This window comes from Podarcis melisellensis (genome assembly GCF_964234715.1).
Source record: "Podarcis melisellensis genome assembly, chromosome: 7".
Classification (NCBI taxonomy): domain Eukaryota; kingdom Metazoa; phylum Chordata; class Lepidosauria; order Squamata; family Lacertidae; genus Podarcis; species Podarcis melisellensis.
This window is the reverse complement of record NC_138539.1, coordinates 37,624-56,856: the sequence shown is the minus strand read 5'-3', so window position 1 is coordinate 56,856 and position 19,233 is coordinate 37,624. Positions and strand designations below refer to the sequence as shown.

Here is a 19,233-nt window from a genome sequence, read left to right as displayed (position 1 = left end):
TCTACAAAAGTTTCAAAAACCATATTGTCAGGAAAGCACTGTATAATGTTTGGAATAGATACAAGGATTTATTGGAAAGTAAAACCCCTAGGTGGTTGTCACCAATGGAAGCAAAAGCAGTGAAAAAAATTAACATGGACTCTAATTGGCCTAAGTATTGTGAAATTTTAGAACATGATGGTGAAAAACTGAAGCTACAAAGTTTTGAGAGGCTAAAGCATAAAGTTCGAGATTGGTTACACTATCGTCAGATAAATGAGATGTTTAAGCAAGACAGGAAACTTGGTTTTCAGAAGGAGAGGTCAAAGTTAGAAACAGAATTGTTAGAATCCAATACTAAGAATCTATCTAAAATGTATAATTTGCTGCTGAAATGGAATACACAGGATGTGGGAAAATGATTGCTTGTACATGAGAGCATGAGCAAAGTTCTTATTGTTACAGGGTGATTTCATAGCTAGAAGCATCCTTGGAGCATGAACAGCGCGTGAACAGCTCGTGCTGTCCTATATGATTGGCTAACGTGGCATGGCCTGATGCTCGCATGGTCTAGTGCGAAGGTTCTTATCTGCTTGCTAGAACAAATTGCTTGGCTTGTACTTTGTATCTTTCTGATTTCACACAATAAAAGCTGTGCTGCATGAGCCCTAGGGGCAGCTATATTTCGGAACCTATTATGGTGTGAGACTGATTTTTCTTTGGATGCCGAGCTGCAACTCGACAATTGGTGCCCCGTGTGACTGCCTTCGGACTTCACGTTGTTTTTCATTATTCAGCACTCACCAACACGTCGTTCATCCACGTAGTGGATCCCTGGTGAGTGCTCCCGTGTGATTTCTTTCGGACTTCATGCTGTTTTACAACGTTCAGCCTCACCTCGCCCGGCAGGGCTGCAGACGCGTCGTTCATCCACGTAGTGGATCCCCGGTGAGAGCTCCCGTGTGAATGTGATTCTGGACTACGTTACGGACTTATCAGCACTTATCTCCGCCCGGACAGGGCAAAAGGCGCCTCCCTCATCCTCCTAAGGATCCCTCCGGTAAGTGCTCCCTGCTCTTTTTGCAACTCTTGCAATCATGGGAAAGTCTCTCTCTGCACCACAGAAAAAATCTTTTAAAGACCTTAAATTCCTTTTGGCCAGTAACAACCTTGCTGTTCAGAAAGCTGACCTTAAGTCCCTTATAATAGCCCTGGACACTCACTGTCCCTGGTTCCCCCAGGACGGAAATTGGGAGTTAGACGATTGGAAAAAAATTGGACACTTCTTTCAAAATCATCCTCAGATTGATGTCAAGGTTTTGCATGCCTGGTGTAACGTCTACAAAGCTATGTCGTGCTTAACTCCTTCAAACATTCTTCTGGCTGCCGCAACAGCTTCTTCGCCCGCCCTCCCAGCTCCCGCTTTGCCTGCCTCAAACCTACCTCCTAAACCGCCAGACATTTTCCCTTCGGCTCCTCCTGTCACTCCCCTGCATTCTTCAAATTCTGCAGCACCCCCCGCTCCTCCACCTCCTCCGCCCAAGGCATCTGGCACCGCTTCCACCCCACTTCAAGAATCTCTTCGCGCTGCTGCTCCGTTGCTAGCTTTTGATTCTACAACTCCTAATCTTTTTCCTGTGATTGCTCCTGCCCCCCCGGGGGGAGGCCCAGCCCGGCACGAACAGTTTGATTTGAGATTCATAAAGGAACTGTATTCTTCTGTCAAGGACAATGGCCCTGCACCCCCAGCCCCCATCATGCTGAACCAAACTGATGTTCTTGATGGGCTGACGGGAGGAGGCAATTTTTTTACCATTGCCCGACAGTTGACCCTTGATCCTATGTATTGGGCAGCCACCATCGCTGCTGCCCAAGAAGCTTTGTCCTCTGTTCCTGATGACAAGAATGAGCGCGGTGTCAGCATCAGACAGGGCCCTACAGAGCCTTATGGACAATTTGTCAATCGCTTGAATACCACTCTTAAGCGGCAAGTTCAAGACGTAGCAGCCCAAGAAGTGATCGTACACCAGCTTGCGTTTGATAATGCAAATGAGGACTGTAAGCAAGCGCTGCGCCCTTTGATGACAACGCCAAATATAGCCATTGCAGATGTGCTTAAAGCCTGCCAGTCAGTGGGGACTGAGACGTATAAAGCTCGCCTGCTAGCCACGGCTCTGTCCTCCACCGTGTCCCAGAATCCTGCAAAGGATAAAACCTGCTTTGGATGTGTCAAAGTGGACCATTTTCGTGCGCAGTGCAGATCTACCGCACAGCAATGTCACTCCAGCACAAAGTGCCCCATCTTTGATACAGGCCAGGACTTGTCAATTTTCTGAAGCACATCTTAGATCACATATTGGTCACCCTGGTTATTTGGCAACAGGAATTTTACGCCTGCTGAACTTCATTTCTGGAAGGAAGAAATATTGCAGCGTCCTTTAGTGTCATACAGGTTGCTTCCAGATCCACAGTGGAAGGGTCCAACTTCCTTGATTTCCTGGGGTCGCGGGTTTGCGGCAATTGACGTAGACGGAGTTCCCCGATGGGTTCCAGCCCGCTGCGTTCGACCTTGGCGCTCTTCTGTTGCCTCGTCTTCGCCCAAGGAGACACCAGCACCTTGAAACCGTATTTTACGCTGTTTGCCGGTGATGACCTCTCACCTGACCTCAACCCACATTGCAGTTTGGAGACATCGCCATATTGATGTGCCTGGATAACGTCACCTTCCACAGCTGTTCCAGTGTTTCCTGGCACGTTGAAAGGCCATCTTCAACCCTATCGCGTTGGCCCCCCTTCCCCCTGGGAAGCCACCGTTTCTACCACTTATCGTTACAGTTTTGCCGCCTCTTGTCTGGGAAATGAACCTGGCTTTGAAGGATGCCCTCGTCAGACCGGCATCGCTTGGGTTTTGCCCCCCAATAGCGACCATCCCATCTGTGTCACCACGTTTCGTTGGGTTTGGATTCTTGGCTCTGCAATGCACGGAGCAGTACATGAGGCCTATTTACAGCAAATGGGCTCCTGTATCTGCGGAAATGGCTGTGTGGCTTCTCCTGGTTTGTGGTTTTTACATGCCAATAATCGAGCCACGAAATATCACGCAGGTTGCTCGGAAACAGCTATTGGAATAATTTACCATTCTCACCCTTATTGCCCCCCCGAGCAACCAATATGGCATCGTCCTGAGTGGCCCCACAATTCCACTTCACACGGATGGAGCCTCTCCGTGAACTTTGTAAAACGCCGCTTTCGTCGTGCTGCTTTTTTGCAGAAGGCCAGGAGGCCTGAACTTTATCATCAGATTTGGACTAACAATACTTACGTTAGAGACATTAATCATTTTGCTTCTATGCTTAACCTTTCTGATTGTTGGATGTGTATGCATATCCCTCCTCAATCAAAAAGATCTGGCATTCTATTACATGGTATTCCTATAAATGCTTCATATAAGATTAGCAATAATATGAAGGACAATCGCATAAGTTTACCTCCTGTATTTCTATCGCTTGTAGAATTAGCTCCTTATTGTTTTCATTTTAATCACAATAGCAAAAAAATTTTAGGTCATTATCCATATTGTAATTGGACACATGAATACATTAATGGATCTTCTTGTTTTCTTAATGTTACAACCATGAGTGGCAGACCAAAGGTTTTAATTAATAATGTCACAACTTACATGACCTATGAACAACAAGCTGCGTGTAGAGACTTTTATGTTTGGTTCGACTGGATGAGAAAGAGCAGCAGAACTACATGTTTGCTTCAATCTGATTTATGGTTATTTTGTGGCACACGTGCCTACAAAGAAATCCCCTCTGCCTTTTCTGGTACCTGCACGTTAGGTATAGTAGTACCCTTGGTATATAAAATAGATAAGCTCCCAGCGGTCCGTTTGCGTAACAGAAGGGAAGTACTATCACCTATTTCTCAATATACAGGGACGGCCATCTCTAGGTCCCTTCTGCCTTCTTTAGGTGCAGCCATGAATTACCGTGATTTGCATAAATTGGCAAACTGGACAGAAAATTTGTTTAATTCCACCATTTTGGCTTTAAAAATGATTAACAAAGAAATATCAGAAATAAGAAATGTAGTTCTTCAACATCATTATGCTTTAGATGTGATCCTTGCTTCTAAAGGTGGAATTTGTGCCTTAATTCATTCTCATTGCTGCATGTATATAACTGATCAATCGACCAATATCTCTGCTACTATTGATCATATGGAACAAATGATAGCCCATAATCCTTTGAATCCACCTGAAGGTTTTGATCCATGGGAGTGGTTGTCTTCTTGGTTACCTAATGGATTATGGTTAAGAAAAATATTATTGATTGTAATTGCATGTATTGCTGGCTTCGTTATGGTGTGTTGTTGCATTCAATGCATACCCTCTTTGATTTCCCAATGCACTGCATGGTGGTACCGACCACGGCCCACCTCAGGGGTTACAAGAGGAATTTATGTTGCAAAGTGTAGACGTTTAGGCAATGAAGTGTACGATTTGGACTAATGGTCCCTCTTTTCCTCTAATAATATAAACAAGAAAAGGGGATATGTGGGAAAATGATTGCTTGTACATGAGAGCATGAGCAAAGTTCTTATTGTTACAGGGTGATTTCATAGCTAGAAGCATCCTTGGAGCATGAACAGCGCGTGAACAGCTCGTGCTGTCCTATATGATTGGCTAACGTGGCATGGCCTGATGTTCGCATGGTCTAGTGCGAAGGTTCTTATCTGCTTGCTAGAACAAATTGCTTGGCTTGTACTTTGTATCTTTCTGATTTCACACAATAAAAGCTGTGCTGCATGAGCCCTAGGGGCAGCTATATTTCGGAACCTATTATGGTGTGAGACTGATTTTTCTTTGGATGCCGAGCTGCAACTCGACAACAGGATGAAACAGTGAAATCAGCTATGATTAAATGGGCACAGGATATCGGCCATGATATTATGTTTGATGACTGGGAACAGTTATGGACCACCGGTGTTAAATTTACGGCATGTAATGCTCTGAAAGAGAACATAATGAAAATGATTTATAGGTGGTACATGACCCCAGTCAAGCTTGCAAAGATCTATCATCTGCCCAATAACAAATGTTGGAAATGTAATGAGGTTGAAGGTACTTTTTATCATCTTTGGTAGACCTGCCCAAAGATTAAAGCCTACTGGGAAATGATCTATAATGAAATTAAGAAAGTCCTTAAGTGGACATTTGTAAAGAAACCGGAGGCTTTTCTCTTGGGCATGGTTGGCCAATTGGTACCAAAGAAGGATAGGACATTTTTTATGTACGCAACCACAGCAGCAAGAATCCTGTTGGCAAAGTATTGGAAGATGCAAGAACTACCTACTCTGGAAGAATGGCAATCGAAGGTGATGGAATATATGGGACTGGCAGAAATGACCGGCAGAATCCGTGACCAGAGGAAAGAGACAGTGGAAGAGGACTGGGGGAAATTTAAAATATATTAAAAAAACTATTGTAAAATTGTGGACTGATAAGATGCTAAGGGGTAAGAAACAAGGAATTACAGCTGTAAATCTTAAACTTTAAGAAAATTCAAAAGAGACTTGACGAAAGATTGATTGACGAGTTGCTCGAAAAAATGGCAAAACAAGGATGTGGCGAAGGGAAGGCATGGGGAAGTCAATATTTGTTGTCTGTTCCATCCATAGCTGTCAACATTTCCCTTTTCTTGCAAGGAATCCTATTCAGAATAAGGGAATTTCCCTTTAAAAAAGGGAAAAGTTGACAACTATGCTTCCGTCCTCTGTAAGGATGAGCCATGTGCTGCTGGCTAAGAGCCAGCAGAGAGTCAAAGAGGAAGGTGCCTGCATGGCTAGCCCTTTTGTAGGGTCTGCTGAGGTCACGCATCTACCTGGTCACACACAGGGGGTGAGGCTCCAGAGCAGGTATGACAGGAAGTCCGCCCTGTCTGGAGCCACATTTCCCTGTGTGCTCACCATTCTAGGCAACAAGAAATGTTGCATTTGACTGCATCATTGATGAGAGATCCCACAGGGGGAACCTGGGTCTGATCCTGGCATCCCCAGCAGGCCACCCCCTGCCACTTTCTTGGCATCGTCTTGAGGTCAGGGGGCCACATCAGTGGGGCTCATTGCAAAGCCTGTCTGGCGCAGGGGTGCTCTGTAGCCAAGCCAAGCAGATCTCATTGAAGGCACCAGGGGGCTGCAGACAGGACCTTCCAGACGAGGAACTCCCTGGTGCAGCCACCTGAGCTGATTGGAGCTGCCAGCCAGCTTCCCCTGCATGGAGGTCCCATGAAACATACAAGCGTCCCTTTGCCACCGTGTCCTTCCCTGGCCACACCTGCCGGCACAGGTGGCCTCAGGTGTGGGGCAGGTGGGCATGGCATGGGGGGAAATGGTCTCAGGGACCAGACAGGGAGCCCAGCTGGGCTTTCTCAGCACCGCCCTTTGCCACAAGAGCAGCCACAGGCTTCTTCCGCTGCCCTTTCCCCCCTTCAGGCTTAATGCCTCTCCTGGGGCTGTCTCCTGCAGGCTGAGCCAGGCAGAGAATCCATGGGGAGCTCAAGCAGGGACTTCTGGAAAGGGAGCCTAGCAGTTAGAGCCTTGGGGGTCACTGGGAATGCATCCCAAGCTGCCCCCGAATGGTGCCTTCCTTGCCCAGCTTCTGTTTCAGCCCATTCTCTGCGTCTTCCAAGAACTCCTGGCAAATGAGTTCAACGACATGAGGCTCTCTTGGGAAAAGTTCTTTGATGCCGTCTTTGCAGAAGTAGAAGCCGCCTACAGTCACACCTTTCTGCCCTAGAAAAAGGAGGGGCATCCCCCAGTTACCCTGCTCTCTTCCCCCCTCCGTTTCTTACATTTGTATTGGTGGAATAAAGAGGACACCATTTACTTTCTGGACCTCTGTCCGGGGTGCCTGGTCAATTCTGCAGTGCCACGGGTTCCTTGCAGGATTGGGACCACTTCTCCACAAGTGTAGAAGCATGCCTAAGCCATAGCAAGGTCAAGCAAGGGAGCAGGGATGTAGCTCAGAGGCTGAGCACCTGCCTTGCATGCAGAAGGCATCGCCAGGAGAAGCTGGCAGAGAGACCCCCTGCCTGGAAACCTGGAGATCCATTGGTCCGTAAAGGCAGTAATGAACCAGTCTGGCCTGTCCCCTGGCAGGCTCCCATCTTCCTTTGAAACTACATGGGTCAAGGCAAAAGTCAGAAGAAGGGTGCGGCTCAAGCTGACAGGATGGTGGGAGATGACTGGCTGGTGGCGTCCCAGGGCAGCTTTGGCATGAAAGGGTGAGGCGGCCCAGGCCTGAGTCCTGCCGTGAGTGTTTGGGTGGCTGCCCACATGCCTGCCAGTCAGCAGCCATAGCTCTGCAACAGAGAAGCTGCTTGGCATGCAGAAGTTCACAGCTTGGCATGCAGAAGTTCTCCACACTAGGCAGCTTCCCAGCTGTGGTCTTTCCCTTGGATTGGGCAGGGCCCTGGACCAGAGAGACTGGTCTGGGGCAGGAGAGCAGGCAAGCGCCATTCCTTCCTGCTCCCCATTGCCCTTCTGCAGCTCAGAGCAGCCTTCTCTGAAGAATCTCCTGAGCCCCACAACTCACACAGGCAAATGCCCACATGATGCCCTAAGCCCTGCCCTGGAGTTCTGCTGGCTCAGGCAGCAGTAGCCCACCCCCAGCCCTGCTGCCAGCCCCTTAACCCCCACACAGCACCCCATGCAGCCACTACCTGCCCTCCACGCTGGCAGGAAGCCTCTAGGGAACCCCCACAGCCCTCCTTTGCCCAAAGGCTTTGGCCCAGCAGTCCAGGGGAGGAGATAGGATGCTTAGGCAGCAGTAAAGGGGCCTTTCCATTTCATTGCTGTATTTTTAGGTAACGGGGCCAAAAGCCCGGCTGGCCTGAGGACTCTGCAGCCCCTTCGGTGGGGCACATGAGCTGATGGGGGGCACCAGACCAAGGCCTCACTTCCCAAAGGGCTAAACAAAAAAATTCCTTCCAGTAGCACCTTAAAGACCAACTAAGTTAGTTCTTGGTATGAGCTTTCGTGTGCATGCACACTTCTTCAGATACTTCTTCAGAAGTGTGCATGCACACGAAAGCTCATACCAAGAACTAACTTAGTTGGTCTTTAAGGTGCTACTGGAAGGAATTTTTTTTGTTTTGACTATGGCAGACCAACACGGCTACCTATCTGTTCCCAAATGGCTGTTCTTCCTGCCATTCCCACCCAGGAGCAGCAGCGGGCGCCTGCGCGCAGGGAATCCAGCGGCTGCCCCGAGGCCCCACAGCCAACTCGGTTCTGCCGCAAAGGTGCGTAAAGTTTGCCTTCCTGACTAGCCAGCCTGGGAGCCACCCCATTGCCCGAGCCTCTGCCTGGCCGAGCGGGACGTGGGACGCTGAGGAAGGAGCTTGCATGAGCAGCCCCTGTGATGGCAGCTAGATGGGCATTTGGCCTGATCCATCGGGCTCCGCTTAGCTTCTTAGAGCATCATCTCAGAGAGCAGCAGCGGGGAAGGAGAGGGGAGCGGGAAGCTGCCCCCTCTCTCTGCCGGGGCTGTGGATATTTTTTAGAGGCTCTCTTGTTCCCCAGAAACATGTAGACAAGTCGTGCATCCAAAGCAACGAGCAGAGGAGGAATAACCTCCGCCGGGAGCCCAGAGAGAAGAATTGCCTTGGTGCGTCTGCAGCAGCACAACCAGACATCTTCAGGTGCCCCGGCCCCCAACTGCAGCAAAACACGACCCGCCTCTTGCATATCGGCCTCTGCAGCCACAGCAGGCGCTGCAACCTTCCAACGGTTTGACTAGACCCCCCAAAGTGCACTCCTCCGTTGTCTCCCCAGACGCAGGGATGCAAACTCTGGTTCCCCTCTTGCAACCCGGAGGGCTTTTGCCGCGCCTCTGGGCGGCGGCGCCATTGCAAAGGGCCTCCTGGCGCTGGGCTAGATCTGCCCCACACAGCCCACCTGTGCCACTCTGGGCGTGGCTCCTCCGATTGCTGTGAACAGATGGGGGGAGGGAGGGAGGGCGCCCCCCCCCCGCTTGCCACGCGCCCTTCCCATTGCTCTGGTGGGTCCTAGTGATCTCGGGAACTGGCGGTGGTTCCAGAGCCCGAGTCACCCTCTCCCAGGCAGGGTTCCTGCTTGCGGGCCTCTTCCCGTGCCCTCTCAGTGCGGGTGTGGAGAAGACCCCTAGCACTGCCCCCCCCCCGCCTTGAAGTGGGCTTGGCTGTGGGGAGGGGGCTGCCTCTGCCCTCGAGCGCAGGATCCTAGGAAGCTGCCTCTTATTGCATCCAACCCGGGCCGTATTGCATACACGAGCTGGCAGCTGTGGCTCTCGGGGCTTTCGGGCTGGACTGAGCCGGACTCTGCGCCCCCGTCCGGCAAAGGCCACGCGTGCCTGCGGTTCTTTCAGGGTCCCCACCTAGCAGGCGACTCGGTCCAAGGGCCCCGGGTTCAAGGAGCGCCAAGGTAGGGACTATCCCGCGGGACGGGGTCTCCCTCGCCAGAGCCGTCCAGGACCCCAGGGTCCCCCTCGCCCTTCTTCCCGCCCGCCCCAGTTCAGCCCAAGAATACGCGAGAGATCAGGGAGAGTCAAGAGCAGGTTTATTGAGGTGTTTGGGATCGCGGGGCGGCGTCGAGGCGGCTTCTCTGCGGCGGGCTTGGGCTTTTGGGGGGCTAGCGGTACTTGTAGGTCAGCACGACGCCGACGCGGCCCAGGAACTTTTCCATGAAGACGAGGGTGCTGGCCTTGAGGAGCCTCGGGTGCTTGGCGGCGATGGCCACCAGGATTCAGTGGCCCAGCATCTGCGGGAGAGGCGGAGGGGGAGCGTTAAACGGGACCTCGGACTGAGCGAAGCAGGGATCCGGCCCGCCCGCCCGCTCGGTGCCCCGACGGGGAGTGAGAGCGACTCACCGCGAAGTTGACGGGCTCCACGCGCAGCTTCTGGGCGTGCAGGTCGCTGAGCATGTCGAAGGCGCCGGGGGCGATGTCGATGCTCATGAAGAAGGTCTTAGTGGTGGGGTGCGCCGCGAACATCCTGCGGGAAGAGGAGGAGAGGAGCAGGAAGACGAGGTTCCGACTCCGGCCCGGGAGAGGGTCCCTGCCCGACGGGCTGGGCTTACCTGATGATGGCCTCGGCGCTGATGTCCCCGGCGTGGAACTGGACCAGGCTCCGAACACGCATCAAGTAGCTCTCGTTGTCGCTGGTCATCTTGGCAGCTCAAAGTCTCGGGTGCCGTCGGAGCGCGCGCGGCCCTTTTATCGGGGGCGCCCCGCCCCGTCTGGGGCCTCTCCCTCTGTCTCCAGGGGCTCTCCGCCCATCAGCGCCGCCTCTGGGCACCTCTTGGAGGGGAGGGATAGGGGCCACGCCTGCAAGCTGTTACAGGGAAGGGGCGCCAACTACTACCATCAGCTGGCTGGGCTCCAGGCAAGCCCGGGAACGCCGCTTCTGTTCCGCCGCACCCCCGGCGTGCGGAGGCTGGAAGGCTAACGCAACTGCGTCTTTGCGACCTGGAGGAGCCGCTTCAAAGCAGCCGAACTCAATCGCGAAGCCTCCGCAGCGGCCTGGGGCCGGCCCCGATTTCCTCTATCCTAAGGTCTCTCCGTGGCTAAACTGAGCGTCCACGGTGAGAGGCAGTGTACCTCTGCAAAGGAAATATTTTTTTAAAAAAAATAGTCCAGTAGCACCTTAGAAACTCCCCTTTTCTTGGTATTAGCTTTCGTATGTATGCTAATACCAAGAACAATCTTAAGTACGGTAAATGTAAAGGGACCCCTGACCATTAGGTCCAGTCGTGGCGGACTCTGGGGTTGCGGCGCTCATCTGGCTTTATTGGCTGAGGGAGCCGGCGTACAGCTTCCGGGTCATGTGGCCAGCAGGACTAAGCCGCTTCTGGCGAACCAGAGCAGCGCACGGAAACGCTGTTTACCTTCCTGCTGGAGCGGTACCTATTTATCTCCTTGCACTTTGATGTGCTTTGGAACTGCTAGGTTGGCAGGAGCAGGGACCGATATAAATATCTTTAATATTTAAAGAATATTTGGCTAAATATTGTAATATAAGAAAATGGAAGTAACAAATAGGCGGAGGATTATAACAATAACGGGTTGTAAAACAATAGGGATTAGAAGATAGTAATTAAATGGATTTTATATTATTAGAATTAAGATTTAGCAGAACTGCTACAAGGAGATACAATGGAATTCAGATGGGGGGATTCGAGGAAGTCAGTTAACAATGAAGTTAAATTAGGTTTCTTTTTTTTAGTAATGTGTACTTCTTTCTTGTATCTTTTTTATTATGTGTGTTTCATGTTATGTATGTTTTATATTGGTATTGTGTTTGTTTTGTTACAAACTTGGAAAAACAATAAAAAATAAAAATAAAAACAATTGCCTAAAACTTGTGCAAGAGAACAAGGCCCTGGGGCCCCCTTCCAACCAGTGGAGCCCAGTAATTTGTACCAGTTCTCACACCCCACAATGGTCAATCCCAGTTTTTTTATGGGAATGTCAATGTTTCATAACACACTTGGATCTCATGTTTCAGGATCAGCAAGGAGGATGAGTCTCTTGGAAAAGATTGCTGGCTGATGGGTTTCTTTGAACAAAGTGTGTGCTTTGATGAGCATGCCAGCGAGGTTCTGTCCCAATCATGAGGAGTTCAGAAAAGGATATGGAATGGAGGAATGTGTAAGGTCACTGAACTGGCAGGTAAGGAGGTGATGGGTGATGCATAAATTAGTTAAATGATGAACGATATGGAAAGAATAGAGAGAATCTCTCTCTCTCTCTCTCTCTCTCTCTCTCTCTCTCTCTCTCTCTCTCTCTGTTTCTCTCAGCATGAGAATGTAAGAAGTGTCTGGATCAGGCCAATGGCCCATTAGTCCAGCATCTTATTCTCACAGTGGCTGACCCTTTATGTAGGGGCAAAACTAGGCTTTGTTTCACCCGGGTCAAAGACCAAGTTTGGCACACCCCATGCATTTGCACATGCGTGCACACACACACACGCACACAAACACACACACACACACACACACACACACACTGGGAGCCTCAATGGCACACCTCTGAATGTGTCACCAAGGGCAAAAATACCCCGGCTAGCCCCCCATAGCTACAGCTCTGCCTTATGCCACCCAAAGTGTGTTGTATTTTGGTACTTTGGTTAAAGAACACAAAGATAATTTCCTGGATGCCAAGATCCAGGTTTGTGGCAAGTAATCTTTAGTAAGAGAACCCCAGCAGACCTTTAAAATCACAAAACATGCAACAAAGTAAAGCGTGGAAATATAGGCTGTTAGAGCTTTAAAATATACCCTTCTAAGAAGGGACCGTCTGATCAAAGGTATTCAGGTTGGAGCCAAACAATACAAATTGAAAGCTTTTGCAGATGACCTAGTTTTGACGTTACAGGAGCCAGAATCTAGTACGAAAAGAGTATTAGATTTGATTCAAGAATTTGGTCATGTGGCAGGATTTAAGCTGATCAAGTCAAAAACTAAAGTGCTTGAGAAAAATTTTACACCGATTGAGAAAAAGAGGTTTCAGAAGGAGACAGGTTTAACATTGGTTAAGAAAGTAAAATATCTAGGGGTTAATATGACTGCTAAGAACCTAAACCTATTTAAAGATAACTATGAGAAATGTTGGACAGAAGTGAAAAAAGATTTAGAAATATGGTCAAATTTGAAGCTTTCCCTGTTGGGTCGAATTGCAGCTATAAAGATGAATGTATTGCCAAAAATGTTATTTCTGTTTCAAACATTGCAGATTCTGGACAAGATGGACTGTTTCAAGAAGTGGCAGAGAGATATCTCTAGATTTGTCTGGCAGGGCAAGAAGCCTAGAATAAAATTTAAGATATTAACCGATGCAAAGGAAAGAGGCGGATTTGCCCTGCCAGACCTTAAACTTTACTATGAATCAGCAGCATTCTGCTGGTTGAAAGATTGGCTGCTTCTTGAGAACACAGACATTTTGGATCTAGAAGGTTTTAATAATGTCTTTGGGTGGCATGCATACTTGTGGTACGACAAGGTTAAGCATTGTTTAATGTCTGGAGAAGATACAAGGACTTACTGGAAAATAAAACCCCAAGGTGGCTGTCACCAATGGAACCGAAGGCTCAGAAAAAGCTCAATATGGAGGCCAAATGGCCAAAATATTGGGAAATATTGGAACAAGAAGGAGACAAATTGAAATTGCAGAGTTTTGAGAAACTAAAAGATAAAGTGCGAGACTGTCTTCACTATTATCAAATAAGAGAGGCCTATAATTTGGACAAAAAAATTGGCTTCCAGGTGGAAAAGTCAAAACTGGAAACAGAACTGTTAGATCCCAAAACTAAGATACTTTCAAGAATGTATAACTTGCCGTTAAAATGGAATACGCAGGATGAAACGGTTAAATCAGTTATGATTAAATGGGCACAAGACATTGGTCATAACATTATGTTTGCTGACTGGGAACAGTTGTGGACCACCGGTATGAAATTTACGGCATGTAATGCCTTAAGAGAGAATATTATGAAAATGATATAAAGGTGGTACATGACACCAGTCAAGCTTGCAAAAATATATCATTTGCCAGATAATAAATGTTGGAAATGTAAAGAGAATGAAGGTACATTCTTTCACATTTGGTGGACATGCCCAAAGATTAAGGCTTTCTGGGAGATGATCTATAATGAAATGAAAAAAATATTTAAATATACCTTTCTGAAGAAACCAGAGGCCTTTCTCCTGGGCATGGTCGGCCAATTGGTGCCAAAGAAGGATAGATTTTTTTTCATGTATGCAACAACAGCAGCAAGAATACTTATTGCAAAGTATTGGAAGACACAAGATCTACCCACCCTGGAAGAGTGGCAGATGAAGGTGATGGACTATATGGAATTGGCGGAAATGACTGGCAGAATCCGAGACCTGGGAGAAGAGTTGGTGGAAGATTGGAAGAAATTTAAAGACTATCTGCAAAAACACTGTAAAATTAATGAATGTTAAAATTATGTTGGATCGAAAATAAGTGGTATTAGCAACAAAGTTAATAAGAATATGCAAAAATGAATTGATAATGGATGAAAATATAGAGTTGTAATATGTTAAGATAAAGAGTTAAGATAAATGAAAGAGGGCAAGGATTTGCTGAATGGATTATACAGTGATGCCTCGCAAGATGAAATTAATTCATTCCGCAAGTCTTTTCGTCTTGCGAGTTTTTCGTCTTGCGAAGCACGGTTTCCCATAGGAAAGCATTGAAAATCAATCAATGCTGTCAGGGGTTCAGGAGCAGAGGCACAGGGGAAGGAGGAAGTGGAGAGCGAAGGGGAACAATCTGAGGGCAGTGTAGGTGAGGATGACAGTGGGGCAAGACATTCCATGAGTCTGTCCAGTGATTCGGAAGATTCCCAGAAGGGGGCGCCTATAGCCAGAGCAAGGGGGGTCCCGGGGGGGACGCACCAGAAGCAAGGGACCAGCGGTGACTCCCAAAGCAGCAGCTGGAGATCGGGACCAGCTTCCCCACCGGAGCGTAGTGGGGGGGAAGGGTCCCACGTGTCAGGGCCGGCTTCCCCTTCAGGGGAAAGAGAAGATGAGTCAGGACTGACCACGCCCCTATCGCTGAATGAGGGAACAGAGGGGAAGTCAGAGCCAGCTAACCCCCCCGAAGGGGGAAGCAGTGAAAGGAGCAGCGTAACGGTCAGGAGGAAGGTTACCGGCTGGGCGCGCGCGCCAAGTTCAAATGCACAGGCGCGCGGGACAGCCGGGAGCGCAGACTGGGAGCCAGGTCCTAAAGCACGCCGGAGGGAGGGGGAAGAATCCGCGGACTCAGCATCAGAAGAGTCCGGAAAGGGCAGCACCCCAGCGGGCAGAAGGACCCAGAGGAGAAAGGAGCAAAGGAGGAGGTGGAGCAAGGCTAGGGTCTTGAACTGGTGTCTGGGGGGAGGAGATTCAGACGGAGCTTCAGCGGTCTAGCGTTGAGACATAGAGCTGCGCGCCACGGCTTTGGAATCGAAACTGAACCTTAATAAAGACTTTTGTATATAACAAGAACTGGCGTTGGTCCTCTGTGAGCTGGGACCTTGGGCAGCTCTGACAAATGCGTTCCTATGGAAACCGCCTTCAGACCAGGTCCAGGGACAGTCTGTCCCCCGACCTCTTCTGAAGGCCGGCGGGGGGCAAAAGTCTTTGCTCCCCCCCCCAATATATATATATATATATTGTCAATATATATATATATTGTCAGGGAACTGCCATCGGAGAGTCAGGTGGTGGAACGGCTCAAGGAGGCTAGGAGACCTTCGGATGCGGAGGAAGGAACCAGTAGGGGGAGAGAGAGAGTGCCTGCAGAAATTCAGTCGGAGGAATGGCTCCAAGATGTTTCCAGTGAGAACAGCGGGGAGGGCTCAGGACCTCTGCTGGGGATGCCTACTCCGTGGAGGAAACTGTCACGCAGAGAATCCAGAAGGAGAGTTTCCGTCAAGGAACTCTTATGTTGGCTGTCAGAGCTGCCCGAGGTCCCAGCTCACAAAGGACCAACGCTAGTTCGTTACTATTTACAAAGGTCTTTATTGAAGTTCAGTTTCGATTTCAAAGCCGCAGCGCGCAGCCCTACGTCTCAAACTCTAGACCGCTGAAGCTCCGTCTGAATCTCCTCCCCCCAGACACCAGTTTAAGACTCTAGCCTTGCTCCACCTCTTCCTTTGCTCCTTCCTCCTCTGGGTCCGCCTGTCCGCTGGGGTTTTGCCCTTTCTGGACTCTTCTGACGCTGAGTCCCCTGATTCTTCCCCCTGCCTCCGGCGGGCTTTAGGACCTGGCTCCCAGTCTGCGCTCCCGGCTGACCGTTACACTGCTCCTGTCACTGCTTCCCCCTTCGGGGAGGCTAGCTGGGTCTGACTTCCCCTCCGTTCCCTCACTCTCCGAATGTAGCGTGGTCAGCCCTGCCTCCTCTTCTCTCCCTGCTGGAGGAGACGCTGGCCCTGATGCATGGGACTCTTCCCCCCCACTACGCTCTGGTGGGGAAGCTGGTCCTGATCTCCAGCTGCTGCTTTGGGAGTCCCCGCTGCCCTCTTGTTTCCCCCCTGGGACCTCCCTTGCCCTGGCCATAGGCGCCCCCTTCTGGGAATCTTCTGATTCGCTGGAAAAGCTCATGGAATCTCTCGGGTCACTGTCATACTCCCCTACGCTTCCCTCAGATTCTTCCCCTTCGCTCTCCATTCCCTCTCTCCCCTGTGCCTCTGCTCCTGAGCCCCTGACATTGGCGTAAATTCCGGAAGCGCCCACTGACGGATTCTGCCAGCGATTGAGGTAGCCATGCACCCCTGGCTCCGTGGACTGGGAAAGTTTAGGAACTGATGGTAAAGCTTGGAGGGCTTAAACGCTTACGCACGAGCAGCCCCCTTTTCCCATTACATCTTTATATATACTCTTCTAATACATTTTCAAAGTTTCCCACTTCCCTTAGTGGAGGAAGAGACCAGCTGGCAAACCAACCGCAGTTGAAAAAAGACACTCCTGGCCACCAAGGCCAACTGAGCCTCCACTGAAAGTGTTGCATTCAGGTGCAGCCCCCAACTCGAACCTGCTCCTTCCAGGGAAGAACAGCCCAATCCTGGGCAAGCTACCTCCTCCCCTCCCAGACCAAAGAACCTGGGACACATATTGCCTCCATCTTTCCAAGATTCAGATGTAAAACATGAAAAGAAAGCGCAAGTAAGAGGGGACATGATAGAAGTGTATAAAATTATGAATGGAATGGAGGAAGTAGAGAAAAGCCCCCCCCCCGCCCCATGCGCCAATACAAGAATTCATGAACATTCAATGAGGGTGAATGTTGGAAGATTCAAGACAGGTAAAAGGAAGGGCTTCTTTACAAAGTGTAGAGTTAACCTTTGGAACTCACTCCCCCAGGAGGCAGTGACGACCATCAAGAGGGATGGCTTTAAAAGAGGATTGGACAAATTCGTGGAGGAGGAGATGGCTATCGATGGCTACTAGCTATGACGGCTCTGCTCTGCTCTGCTTCCACAGTTAGAGGCAGATTTTGTATACTAGTAGCTGGAAGGGGATATTGCTCTTGTGCTTGAATCTTGCTTTTTGGCCTCTCGCTGGGGCATCTGGTCAGCCACTGTGAGAACAGGATGCTGGACTCGATGAGCCACTGGTCTGCTCTCACCATCTCTTTTGTTGTTCTCTCAGAAACCACAGGAGGGGAGAGTTGCTCCTGTGCTCAGTTTTGGTCAACTCACCACTGTGTGCTAACCACACATGCCACTTAGCTATTCTGCAGTTTCTCTTTGATGGTAGTGTGAGATCCAAGTGTGGAATAGGTGAGTGATGCCCACAGCAACCTGGCAGGTGCAAAAGTGGGCACTGACAGAGAAACGCAAACAAGACGTACCCTGGCTGCAATTGGTTCATATTATTTACCTTTAATGGTTTTTTATTGCCTCATCGCTGTCAAAGTCACACAATGGCTTGAAGGGTTATGGGTGAGTGGTAATGACTGTCCTTGAGCTAATGAGGCTTAATTACTTCAAATTTGCAAAGTGCTTTGAAACAGGCTCTTGAAATGTAAGGCACTGACATGCTCCAGCCCATTGGTGGTGGGTGGAAGGTAATAATAATTCTTATTATTTATTATTTATACCCCACCCATCTGGCTGAGTTTCCCCAGCCACCCTAACCCTGAACCACAGCATGCCAGGCACTTCTGTCTTCCACTGCCTCCCACAGTTTAGTCAAACTCATGCTGGTAGCTTCGAGAACACTATCCAACCACCTCATCCTCTGTCGTCCCCTTCTCCTTGTGCCCTCCACCTTTCCCAACATCAGGGTCTTTTCCAGGGAGTCTTCTCTTCTCATGAGGTGGCCAGAGTATTGGAGTCTCAGCTTCAGGATCTGTCCTTCCAGTGAGCACTCAGGGCTGATTTCCTTAAGAATGGATAGGTTTGATCTTCTTGCAGTCCATGGGACTCTCAAGAGTCTCCTCCAGCACCATAATTCAAAAGCATCCATTCTTCGGCGATCAGCCTTCTTTATGTTCCAGCTCTCGCTTCCATACATCACTACTGAGAAAACCATAGCTTTAACTATACAGACTTTTGTTGGCAAGGTGATGTCTCTGCTTTTTAAGATGCTGTCTATGTTTCTCATTGCTTTTTAGGGTTAGGGTTAAGGTTAGGGTCAGGGTCAGGGTCAGGGTTAGGGTCAGGGTCAGGGTCAGGGGTTAGGGTTAGGGTTAGGGTTAGGGGTTAGGGTTAGGGTTAGGGTTAGGGTTTAGGGTTAGGGTTTAGGGTTAGGGTTAGAGTTAGGGTTGGGGTTGGGGTTGGGGTTGGGGTTGGGGTTGGGGTTAGGGTTAGGGCTAGGGCTAGGGCTAGGGCTAGGGCTAGGGCTAGGGTTAGGGTTAGGGTTAGGGTTAGGGTTAGGGGTTGGGGTTGGGGTTGGGGTTAGGGTCAGGGCCACCCGAGGTCCCAGCTCACAAGAGACCAAAGTCCAGTCCAGCTTATATACAGAAGCTTTTATTGAAGAACATTGTTATCTTCACATCCGAGGCGCGTGGCCCTACGTCTGTTAGGCTTAGACCGCTGAAGTCCCCTCTGAATCAGTCCCGCCTCTACACCAGTTTAAGAGGCTTGTGCTGGACCACCTCTTCCTCTCCTTCCTTTTCCGCAGGGTCTTTCTGCCCCCCTGGGTTCCCTCCCTCCAGGATTCCCCAGAGGCTGAATCCTCTGACGCCTGTTCCCCCCTCCTTCGTGCTTTGGGACCAGGCTCCTCCCCCGGGCTCTCCTCACTTCCGCGCGCCTCCACATTTGAACTTGGCACGCGTACGCTGCTTCTGACCTTCCTTTCGACAGTTACACTGCTCCCGGTACTACTCTCCGCCCCTTCCGGCAGGACGTCTTGCCCCGATCTCCTTCCCCTCTCTGCTTCCTGCTCTGCTCCGTCTGACACACTGGTAGCTCCACCCCCTTCACTCCGTTCAGGCGGAGAAGCCGGTCCCGATCTCCAACTCCCACTGGGGGTTCCCCTGCCGCTGCCCTGCTCCTGACTACTTCCCCCTTGGGCTCCCCTTGGCCTGACCAGGGGGGCTCCCTTTTGGGAATCCTCCGATTCACTGGAGGGACTCATGGACAACCTCGGGTCATTGTCATCCTCTTCCTCGTCGCCCTGGGATCCTTCCCCCTCGCTCTCAGTCTCCTCCCTCATCTGCGCCTCTCTCCCTGAACCCCTGACATCCATCCCCCCCTCGAA

The 19,233-nt window shown here is 50.0% G+C and overlaps 1 protein-coding gene across 1 annotated transcript; it reads right to left on the bottom strand.

Moving 5' to 3' along the window:
* Positions 1–9,565: 9,565 nt before the first annotated feature.
* LOC309374419 (hemoglobin subunit alpha-like) lies at positions 9,566–10,621 on the bottom strand. Its single transcript, XM_081919293.1, has 3 exons — positions 10,102–10,621; positions 9,893–10,016; positions 9,566–9,783 (listed from the first exon to the last, which is right to left on the bottom strand). The coding sequence occupies exons 1-3, from the start codon at positions 10,188–10,190 to the stop codon at positions 9,769–9,771; spliced, it is 228 nt and encodes a 75-aa protein (XP_081775419.1). The 5' UTR covers positions 10,191–10,621; the 3' UTR covers positions 9,566–9,768.
* Between the last annotated feature and the right edge of the window lie 8,612 nt (positions 10,622–19,233).

Excerpts from the sequence above, each read along its gene's own strand:
- LOC309374419 (XM_081919293.1), bottom strand. The coding sequence starts at position 10,190 with ATGACCAGCGACAACGAGAGCTACTTGATGCGTGTTCGGAGCCTGGTC. Across the intron at positions 10,017-10,101 it reads AGCGCCGAGGCCATCATCAG|GATGTTCGCGGCGCACCCCA; the intron begins GTAAGCCCAGCC and ends CTCTTCCCGCAG.